Source organism: Salmo salar, chromosome ssa10, assembly GCF_905237065.1.
Source record: "Salmo salar chromosome ssa10, Ssal_v3.1, whole genome shotgun sequence".
In the NCBI taxonomy this organism is placed as follows: domain Eukaryota; kingdom Metazoa; phylum Chordata; class Actinopteri; order Salmoniformes; family Salmonidae; genus Salmo; species Salmo salar.
This window is the reverse complement of record NC_059451.1, coordinates 27209103-27221135: the sequence shown is the minus strand read 5'-3', so window position 1 is coordinate 27221135 and position 12033 is coordinate 27209103. Positions and strand designations below refer to the sequence as shown.

General features: G+C 41.9%; 1 protein-coding gene across 3 annotated transcripts in view; it reads left to right on the top strand.

The window, feature by feature from the left end:
* LOC106613896 (FAS-associated factor 1-like) overlaps positions 1–7271 on the top strand; it is an 86928-nt gene extending 79657 nt beyond the window's left edge. For all 3 annotated transcript variants that reach the window (XM_014216634.2, XM_045687575.1, XM_045687576.1), the window contains one exon: positions 6086–7271. In XM_014216634.2, the coding sequence (XP_014072109.2) occupies positions 6086–6169 (84 nt within the window). In that variant the 3' untranslated portion in view covers positions 6170–7271. The remainder of the gene's footprint in view (positions 1–6085) is intronic.
* Positions 7272–12033: the final 4762 nt, after the last annotated feature.

Here is a 12033-nt window from a genome sequence, read left to right as displayed (position 1 = left end):
AATTGCCAGCAGTAAGAAAGCAATTAAGTGGAAGATGATTTAACAGAAATAAAATGCATCGCTGACTTTATACTTTTGTTTATTTGGCTGCTTGTTAGTTATTGGAGGAAGTTACATGTTTTGCTCTTTGCGTCAACATGCCTCTTCACACTCACCAGAACCAGTATGTACTGTGTATGTGGTCTAGATACTTAGTTGTTCCAGTCGTGAGTTAACTTAGCTCAGTCTAGGTTTTAGACCCCCAAACATTGTCTTCACAGGATATTTTTCTTCACGTTGTGATACTGTACTTTGTGCTGAGTTTAACCTTACCCTAATTGATGTTCCAGGTTTCTGAAAATGAAATGTTTGAACAGTACCAATGTGTCGAATGATTTAGACAAAACTCTAGATTTAGGAAAAATAAACAGTGCTATGAAATGATCCTCGTGTCCAACTGAACTAGACATCACATCTGCACAACTTGGTTCATTTCAAGTCTGAAACAGTGAAACGCACAGGAAGAACAATTGCAGTTTATTGATATAGTCCCAAAATTCATACTCCTTCCCCAAAAGTCTTTCCACAATATCCTCTCCCACCTGTATGACTGCATGTGGGATATAGCTCCATGTAGGTTATAGCTCTGATTCCAGACGCTCTTATCCAGAGCGACTTACAGGAGCAATTAGGGTTTAGTGTCTTGCTCAAGGACACATCAACAGATTTTTCACCTAGTCAGCTTGGGAATTTGAACCAGCGACCTTTCGGTTCTGACTCAATGTTCTTAACCGCTAGGCTAGCTGCCCCCCACACTCCTGTACATGCATACTGTACTCAGTCTCACACTTTATGCACTGTGTGTGTGGGACTGGTGTTTGTGTTGGCTCTGCTCTAGACAGCATATAGGGGACTTCTGAGAGCAGATTGCTTCCCTGTTCCAGAGAAGTTAAAAGCTCAGGGCCTGTTCCCCTGGGGAACGGCAGCCCCCCTTTTCACCCTCCTCCCCCTCTCCAGGCCGGGCGGCGGCCCACTTTGAAGTGTGTTGTTCACGCCCTGGCTCTACGTGTTGTCATCGTTCCTGGAAGCACATAATGATCTCCCACTGCTTTTGTAATTGGCCAAATAAACACTTGACAACACAAGTTTAAAACAGACAAGCTATATGGTTTGAATTAACATAGAACCTAAATGGCTTCATAAATAAATGTTATTTCAGCTGCACGTTTGATTATGTTGGAAACTGACATCTTGAGACGGGTGTTTATTTTTTCACTCGCCTCAAGTTATCAAATGTTTTATTCATACTAATGAAGTGATTTGCAATATTTATTTTTACTTCAACTTAAGTGTTAATTATGTTAAGCACGATAATCATAACACTGAAGACAATGACATGGAGTTAATACATTATTTTGTGAGATGTGATAGCAGGTTCTCAAACCGATATAAAGAAATGTTCCTACTAGTCCTTCACTAGAGCTTGGAAGTAAAGATCCAACATTATCTCAAATAAAATCTAGAAATTCTACTTAGTGGGAGGGTGGAACAGCCGATAGTAGGCATAACATTTCTTGTGCATTATTTTCTTGATACAACCCACATTGATGTTCACACACTGAAACCTCCGTAGTCCTTGGGTAAGTTGCATAAGTAGTGTACGTGAATGAGCCTATTTTAGACCAACATTTGCCATTTAGTTTTAATTTGATGGAAAACAGTTTTAGATCTTCAGAGGAATTAGACTATTTTGTCAGTAGTAGTGTGTCTCAAGGAAGGTGGCATCTTGTTCTGCTCTGTTTGTTTGGCAACTGTGTGAGGCCTGTCAGGATGAGTGTGATAGGGTTAGATGATTATCCACCAACATTGTCAAGCACTTGAGAAAACACCGCTGCTACGGATTAAACCGGAACCTTCAAAACACTTAAAATGGCCCTCCATAGACTGATGCTAGAGTTTCATGTTGTGTGCCAGACATCTAGTTGGTTTATCTACTACACTAAAATGTAATTACAAGTCATACAGTACAGTTTAAATGCTTGTGTATTGCCTTTATCATAGAGCTGTTCGTTGATAAGATTGCTTTGTTGGCCATATCATGAATAATGTAGGCCTGTGTATGTTTGTGTGTCAGGCTCTGCCCGGCTGCTGTATGTGTCAGTCAGGGGAGAAGAGAATTCATCGGATATAGGGAGAGCCAGACAGTGAAAATATAGAGAGGGTATCGCGACGCAGAGTGGAGAGAAAAACAACAGCTTTGTTTGTTGACAGATGCCTCAATGCTTATGGTCTCTTAATTGGATAACAATGTAAACAATCACTGATGGCGCTTGTCTCCTGTGTCAGTGTGGCATCTTGTTTCTCTACTTTCTTTTTAGTCAGATGCTCTCCCCTCCCCCCAACACACACACAGCCGCACCTGATCCTCCCTAAACCCTCATTTACTCATACCTGATGCTGTGGTGTCATAACAGCCTGTCAGGTTCATTAGCATAGCTGGCATTTGTGAAATACTGAGCAAAAGGTGGGGAAGAAAGGTGTTCAGTTCACCCGTTGGGACGTAATCTGTTAGCAGCACACCATCTTGCTTTCCCCTGGCTGCGGTGCGTTGTGTAGGTTGACGTGACACCCCTCCCTGTGCTGCCTTATGAGCTCAGGTCATGCTGGGGAGCGAGGAGCCCTAATGACAGGAGAAATGAGTATGAGAACGTGATGTCAAAGAGCCTCCATTGGTGTGACATTTCCCTTTTCCTCCGGGAATAGCTGTGTTTGCTGATGAATTCTTCCTCCTCTTTGACCTCCCGGCATCATACCGTTGAAATTATGTAGCTCTGTTGAAGGTTAGGTTTTGATGATTCAATGATCATTGGGAATATGACTCATTATTTATATTGATGGAAGATTTAGTTTATTACCATGTGTGTGGTAGAACAGAAGAACATGAGATGTCATATCAGGGAGTAGGATCAGCCTGTTGGCGGCATAACAGGCACAATGCATCCAAATTCAACAGCGAACCGGGCAGGACAACTGACAACTGCAGGGATTACTTCCCCAGCCAGAGCAGAGATTGAGAGGGACAGATCTGTCAGGATAGTTAAAGAGAAAACTCTGACTCCATGGTGAAAGGAGAGGTGAGGTGGGTGTTTAACTTGGTTTCAGCCTCAAAGGTCTTCCAGCCATCACATCATCCAGCACTGTTTCTCCACCTAATGTCGTTGTGAGGATGGTCTCATCAGTGTGAGGTGAACTCGGACCTTCTTGCGCTGGTCGTCTGATGCCTGCTTGTTAATTACCACCCCAGTGATCATAATAGGCAGTCTAATCAGAGGCTGTCACCACAGGCAACAGATAAGCCCTGCCCTGGCCTGGCCCCCACGTCACAGTAGACAGAGGGCCCAGGTGTGGGGAAGGGGATGACGGGGGCCTATGTAACAGGAGACTCACGGTGATTAACCCTCATAAGCTAGCAGGCTGGGTTGTCTCGTGTTAAACAGCATAGGTTACCCGTGTGTCAACATGGCTGATGAAATTAGCTGCATTATGGGTGGCAATGCATTATTACCATCATGCTCTGCCTATGCCCTCAACCTGAATGATGAATATTTTGACACTTATTGATACTGTATGTCTTTTTTAATATTAGCATCTACCTTATGTCTTTTTGTTTGGTCATTCATTCACTAGGTAAAGGTGGTTAGTTTATGGTCGTAACACTCATAGTTCAAGACAGGTCCTTGTAGAAACCACAGCCGTTTAGTTTGGATGGAAGCCTTAGAAAAACAGAAATGATCAATCTCTCTGGGAAACGCAACGCTGGCCACCAACAGAGATGATCAGATTACTGCCTCACCGTCAACAGCTTTTCCACTTGATGATGTAGCTTAGAGACATACCCCAACCAGAGGCCAAGTTAACACCTTTCCAGTACATCTGTTAGCATGGCGTACTTTGGTACGTTCACATTTGTGTACATGTCCCAAGGTACACAAAAGTGTTCAATCATATAAAGATTAAGAATTGGACTAGTTGATCGTTTGTACTTTTTACCAGGCACATTGCAACTTAATACTTTCCATTAGAGGTCGACCGATTATGATTTCTCAATGCCGATACCGATTATTGGAGGCCCCAAAAAAAAAGGCCGATACCGATTAATCGGGCGAATAATTATTATTATTATTATTTTTATTATTATTATTTTTTTGGTTGTAATAATGACAATTACAACAATACTGAATGAACACTTATTTTAACTTAATATAATACATCAATCAAATCAATTTAGCCTCAAATAAATTATGAAACATGTTCAATTTGGTTTAATTAATGCAAAAACAAAGTGTTAGAGAAGAAAGTAAAAGTGCAATATGTGCCATGTAAAAAAGCTAACGTTTAAGTTCCTTGCTCAGAACATGAGAAAGCTGGTGGTTCATTTAACATGAGTCTTCAATATTCCCAGGTAAGACGTTTTAGGTTGTAGTTATTATAGGAATTATAGGACTATTTCTCTCTATACCATTTGTATTTCATATACCTTTGACTATTGGATGTTCTCATAGGCACTTTAGTATTGCCAGTGTAACAGTATAGCTTCCGTCCCTCTCCTCGCCCCTACCTGGGCTCGAACCAGGAACACATCGACAACAGCCACCCTCGAAGCATCGTTATCCATCGCTCCACAAAAGCCGTGGCCCTTGCAGAGCAAGGGGAACAACTACGCCAAGTCTCAGAGCGAGTGACGTTTGAAACGCTATTAGCGTGCACCCCGCTAACTAGCTAGCCATTTCACATCGGTTACACCAGCTTAATCTTGGGAGTTGATAGGCTTGAAGTCTTAAACAGCGCAATGCTTGAAGCATTGCGAAGAACTGCTGGCAAACGCACAAAAGTGCTGTTTGAATGAATGCTTACGAGCCTGCTGCTGCCTACCATCGCTCAGTCAGACTGCTCTATCAAATCATAGACTTAATTATTACCATAATAACACACAGAAATACGAGCCTTTGGTCATTAATATGGTCAAATCTGGAAACTATCATTTCAAAAACAAAACGTTTATTCTTTCAGTGAAATACGGAACCGTTCCGTATTTTATCTAACGGGTGGCATCCCTAAGTCTAAATATTGCTGTTACATTGTACAACCTTCAATGTTATGTCATAATTATGTACAATTCTGGCAAATTAATTACGGTCTTTGTTAGGATTAAATGGACTTCACACAGTTCGCAACGAGCCAGGCGGCCCAAACTGCTGCATATACCCTGACTGCTTGCACGGAACGCAAGAGAAGTGACACAATTTCCCTAATTATAAGAAATTCATGTTAGCAGACAATATTAACTAAATATGCAGATTTAAAAATATATACTTCTGTATTGATTTTAAAGAAAGGCATTGATGTTTATGGTTAGGTTTGGTGCAACGACTGTGCTAAATCATCACCCGTTTGGGGAAGTTGGCTGTGATTCGATGAGAAATTAACAGGCACCGCATCGATTATATGCAACGCAGGACACGCTAGATAAATTAGTAATATCATCAACCATGTGTAGTTAACTAGTGATTGTGAAGCTTGATTGATTTTTATAAGTTTAATGCTAGCTAGCAACTTACCTTGGCTTCTTGCTGCCCTCGCGTAACAGGTAGTCAGCCTGCCACGCAGGCTCCTCGTGGAGTGCAATGTAAGGCAGGTGGTTAGAGCGTTGGACTAGTAACCGGAAAGTTGCAAAAACGAATCCCCGAACTGACAAGGTAAAAATCTGTCGTTCTGCCCCTGAACAAGGCAGTTAACCCACTGTTACTAGGCCGTCATTGGAAATAAGAATGTGTTCTTAACTGACTTGCCTAGTTAAATAAAGGTGTAAAAAAAACGGCCAAATCGGTTTCCAAAAATACAGATTTCCGATTGATATGAAAACTTGAAATTGGCCATAGTTAATCGGCCATTCCAATTTATCGGTCGACCTCTACTTTCCATGTATGCACATGTGGTTAAATGTCACTTCCAACTGGAGCTAGAACAAGGACTTGTGTAATGACTGTCATGTATCCTGTATGAATGTGTCCTCTTCTCATGCTTCTCTTGTTCTCTTTCTCTGCAGATCACCCAGCTAGACCCAGCCTCGTCTTTACTGGAGGCCAAGCTTTTCCCGCAGGAGACCCTGTTCCTGGAAGCTAAAGAGTAGGACAGCCTGGCCATGTGGTGGTGGGACTGGCTGGAAGAGTAGTGAAGAGTTCTAGCATGGTTTTAGTGGGTCTACAGAGACAGACCACCCTCTCACATGGAGGTGAACTCTCAAACACACACAATACACAACATATACAGTACACTATTCACACTCACAAAACCCCCGCGTAAGCGTCCCTGCTCTCGGCCTGTGCATCGTACATGAATGCCTAGTGTACACGTATGCACAGAGAAGCTACCACAAGCACACAGCCAAACACACTCGCCCCTCACTTAATTGCAGTGTCATGGTTTTCTCTGTCCACACTTACAGTATGATAAAGGATATTAATAAGACACTTTTGAGTAGAAGAACAGCATCACGGACAAGGACTTCCCACTACAGTACAGCTGCTTTTTTTTTTTTTTCATGTTTTGTTTGAATAAGATAAGCAAGGAGACATTTCCTGGAGAACGCTGGACTATCTAATCTCCACCTGCAATTGGTCGTACCCCCATTGCTCCCTCCTGCTCCTTCATGCACCCAACCAGGAATGGACCCCTTCCTACCCCCTTCCCACCCGCAGCCAGAGAGGCTCAATGTTCCTGATCTGCACCCCTCCTGCTCTGCTCCGACCAGTCTGGTTTTAATTTCAAAATGCTCCACAACCAACTGTTACTACTTTATTTTTCTTGATCCTTTTTAAGTTTGATGCTGTATTAGTTTTAGTTTGATATACATTATATAAAATATATATGAACATGCATCCGTCTGAGCCAGCACTCTCTTGAAACGCGCGCACACACACATACACGTCATATGAATTTTGTATTATTGTGGCCTTTTGTGATTTTTTTTTTTCATTTTTTTTTTTTCTAATTTAAGTGGTATCGTTAATACAGATTTGACCGTGAGTGTTTTGAGCTGTAGTGGAGAGATTGGTAGGCTATTCATTTTGTAAATCTGACTTGGAACATTTAGTATTTTAAGTGGCTATTAGGTTTTATTTAAATTTGGTTTATTCCTTAATTGTCACCTTCTAAGTCATTATTTCAGGGTTTCTGTCATTGAAACCTCAGCAAACTTTCTACAAAACATTAAAGCTATTATATTATTTAAACCTTTTATTGTCTATTTGGCCAGTAGGCTATGGGCTGTCCTTGTATGAAGGATCTGAATAGGAGTTTTTGTGTTTGACTCTGAAGTGTGTACGTCAGCATGCTGAACTCAGCAAGCCAGGCATGGGGAAAATACACCACATCTGGTCAGTGATTGGCTCTCTGGAGTAGCTGTGAAGACTACATGTCTCTATGCAAGCTGAGTTTGCTTTAGACATTTGAGACATTTTTAAAAGCAATTTGTTTGGATGAACTTCAGTGTACTGAGTGACTGAATTCCTGATGGACAACCAGTTCTATTATCTAATATAAAAAATATTATGTGACTAGTGATCAGTGTATGATCATGCGTCAGTATTTGCTTTTCAGTAACAATATACACTATACATACAAAAGTATGTGGACTTCATAGGAACAGCAGTTGAAGTCGGAAGTTTACATACACTTAGGTTGGAGTCATTACAACTAGTTTTTCAACCACTCCACACATTTCTTGTTGACAAACTATAGTTTTGGCAAGTCGGTCTGGACATCTACTTTGTGCATGACACAAGTAAATTTTCCAACAATTGTTTGGATGATTTCACTTTTATAGTTCACTGTGTCACAATTCCAGTGGGTCAGAAGTTTACATACACTAAGTTGACTGTGCCTTTAAACAGCTTGGAAAACTTCAAAAAATTATGTAATGGCTTTAGAAGCATCTGATAGGCTAATTGACATCATTTGAGTCAATTGGAGGTGTACCTGTGGATGTATTTTAAGGCCTACCTTCGAACTCTGTGCCTCTGCTTGACATCATGGGAAAATCAAAAGAAATCAGCCAAGACCTCAGAAAGAAAATTGTGGACCGCCACAAGTCTGGTTCATCCTTGGGAGCAATTTCCAAACGCCTGAAGGTACCACGTTCATCTGTACAAACAATAGTACGCAAGTATAAACACCATGGGACCACGCAGCCGTCATACCGCTCAGGAAGGAGACGCGTTCTGTCTCCTAGAGATGAACGTACTTTAGTGAGAGAAGTGCAAATCAATCACAGAACAACAGCAAAGGACCTTGTGAAGATGCTGGAGGAAACAGGTACAAAAGTATCTATATCCACAGTAAAAACTAATCCTATATTGACATAACCTGAAAGGTCGCTCAGCAAAGAAGAAGCCACTGCTCCAAAACCGCCATAAAAAAGCCAGACTACAGTTTGCAACTGCACATGGGGAAAAAGATTGTACTTTTTGGAGAAATGTCCTCTGGTCTGATGACAAAAAAATAGAACTGTTTGGCCATAATGACCATCGTTATGTTTGGAGGAAAAAGGGGGAGGCTTGCAAGCCGAAGAACACCATCTCAACTGTGAAGCACGGGGGTGGTAGCATCATGTTGTGGGGGTGCTTTGCTGCAGGAGGGACTGGTGCACTTCACAAAATAGATGGCATCATGAAGGGAAATTATGTGAATATATTGAAGCAACATCTGAAGACATCAGTCAGGAAGTCTACATAAACTATATATACAAAAGTTTGTGGATACCCCTTCAAATTAGTGGATTCGGCTATTTCAACGACACCCGTTGCTGACGGGTGTATAAAAGCACATAGCCATGCAATCTCCATAGACAAACATTGGCAGTAGAATGTCCTTGCTCAGTGACTCAACTTGGCATCATCATAGGATGCCACCTTTCCAACAAGTCATTTGGTCAAATTTCTGCCCTGCTAGAGCTGCCCCGATCAACTGTAAGTGCTGTTATTGTGAGGTGGGAAGGTCTAGGCGCAACAATGGCTCAGCCACAAAGTGGTAGGCCACACAAACTCAAAGAATGTGACCGCCGAGTGCTGAAGCGTGTAGCGTGTAAAAATTGTCTGTCCTCATTTGCAACAGTCACTACCAAGTTCCAAAGTGCCTCTGGAAGCAACGTCAGCACAAGAACTGTTCGTCGGGAGCTTCATGAAATGGGTTTCCATGGCCGAGCAGCCGCACACAAGCCTAAGATCACCATGCGCAATGCCAGGCGTCGGCTGGAGTGGTGTAAAGCTCACCGCCATTGGACTCTGAAGCAGTGGAAACTTGTTTTTCTGGAATGATGAATCACGCTTCACCATCTGATAGTCCGACGGACGAGTCTGTGTTTGGCGGATGCCAGGAGAACGCTACCTTGCCCGAATGCATAGTGACAACTGTAAAGTTTTTAGTGGAGGAGGAATAATGGCCTGGGGATGTTTTTCATGGTTCGGGCTAGGCCCCTTAGTTCCAGTGAAGGGAGTTCTTCAGCATACAATGACATTTTAGACGATTATGTGCTTCCAACTTTGTGGCAACAGTTTTGGGAAGTCCCTTTCCTGTTTCAGCATGACAATACCACCTTGCACAAAGTGAGGTCCATACAGAAATGGTTTGTCGAGATCTATGTGGAAGGACTAGACTGCACAGAGCCTTGACCTCCTTTGAGATGAATTGGAATGCTGACTGTGAGCCAGGCTTAATCGCCAAACATCAGTGCCCGACCTCACGAATGCTCTTGTGGCTGAATGGAAGCAAGTCCTTGCAGCAATGTTCCAATATCTATAGGAAAGAGTGGAGGCTGTTATATCAGCAAAGGGGGGACTAACTCCATATTAATGGCCATGATTTTGGAATGATATGTTCGACAAGTAGGTGTCCACATACTTTTGGTCATGTCGTGTATCATGGTAGAGACTAGTTTGCTTTTCCTAAAAAAGTAATTTGCCTTATTGTCTTGGTTTAGAGCAATATTTTCCAGACATCTACTGATATTATCTGCCTCAAAGGCAAAAAGCATTTTCTCACTTCCGCGACAAGCTTATAGGCTTATCTCTCCATCTGAAATGGCGTTCTTTTAACAGCAAAAAGCAACGTTTGAGCCGGCACAGTGGGCCCAACAGTAGAGCCCTCCTGTTCACTGAGGACTTTTCCTTTTCTCAAAGAGGCAGGTTTTGGGAATCAGGATTAGTACTCTCAATGCATGCCTCTAATGAAATGTCCAGAATAGATTTTGTTATTTCTGGCATTCTTATTTATTCTTTGGGTGGAGGGTCAGTCATTAACTTGGAACATGCAGTGTGTTTCAGAGCAGGAGAATGTTAATTGGTTAAAACAGGTGGTGAGCAAATAAGAAAATCTAGAAAATCTTTATCTTCTTGTCAGATTGTGTTCATATGACCTCTGTTTAAGTGGAGAGGGAAGAATCTCTCCATCCTGGAGGCGAATTCATCCCTCTGCAACATACCCACCGCTTTCTTGGTTCTCACGCAAGGAATTTGATTGTTTAATGTGTTCATTCAGTCAGACTTCCCCAGGCTGCTGTGTGTGTGCCTGGTGAGACCGAGCAGAGCATGCGTCAGTCGGTCCCCTTCACAACCTGACCTGACACACCCTGTCAGTAACATACTGCTCACAGCGTTTAAATCCTCATTTGAATTATCGAGGATTATACATAGATAGGAAAACTGTTCCTGATATCCTGGCGAAACTAATAACTGTCACTGACAAACTTCCCTCATGCTTTCCCATTTTAAGGTCCCACAACACTGACTTGTTTAAATAGGTAAGATGATCATTTTAAATGTAAGGAGCTTGCTGCGTGTCAGAGGGCACGTCCAGTTACAGAGCTACCTGTTTTGGCCCAGAGTTGACATCATGGTTGTAAAAGTATGGAATCCTGAACAGAGCTTAAGGCAGAGGAGAGGTCACTGGAAGGTCAGGATTTCATTGAACATATACTAGGTGCACTTAATCAAGAGACAGGTGCATAATCCTTGTCAGGCATTCTTCCCCAGGGAACTATGTGGATTGTGCAACTCTCTGGTGTGTGATATTACAGTTTCAATCATTGAATGGTTCACTAATGCACTTGGGCATCTCTTTTGTACAGCAGCAACTAATGATGATGATTCAGTCAGAAATGCCTATTGGATATTATGATATTTCTCTCAACTTGATCCAACTTGTCACCTGATTTTGAAAAATAAATAAATTGAAGGCCAGTATATGTTAACTGTGCCATGCTAAAACAACATTTGACTGTACTAGAATTGCAATTTGTCCTGTTAAAGATTTCTCTTCCAGAGAATTGGTTGTGTATTGATGTCTACACGGTTAATCAAAACCACTTTATCCCTAAATAATTAGTCCGTAAAGGCCTATTTTTACAATATTGTTGAAGTTTGTAGGAGTCATATTCCCCAGGATAACTGTTCTCAAGCATAATGTTGCAGTAAACAGTGGGTGAGGTGAGTGTCAATGAGTTGATCATTCAGAATTGTAAAACTTGCTTTCTTCCAACAATATTTGACTTCACTGTCCCACTTCCATGTATGGATATGATGTTTAGTAGAAATATTGTTTTATGTTGTTGACTGTGTGAGATTTTCCACCATCTCTCTTAGACTGGACCGTACCATAATTATAACAAGGTAAGTGTTGGCCCATGGATATTGGAATGCATGTACAAATCAAGTCAATATGGCTTGACTATTTGGTGATGTCAGCTTGAACTCCCAGGACACCAATTTTTCTTTGGCGTCTTGGTCAACCTTTGGATGTCAGTGTGTCTTAAAGACGGTGGCTGTCACTCAGGGTCTGATCTTGTAATGTCGCCACCGTTAAATCCCACATTTTGAGAATGTGGCAGAGTGACAATGGACTTATTCTCTGGTTTCCTATGACACAGATTCACTGGTGGCAACATCAGGTGGTGACTTTATTCTTCCCTAACAAAAGGGAAGTGTTCAATAATGTTTAACC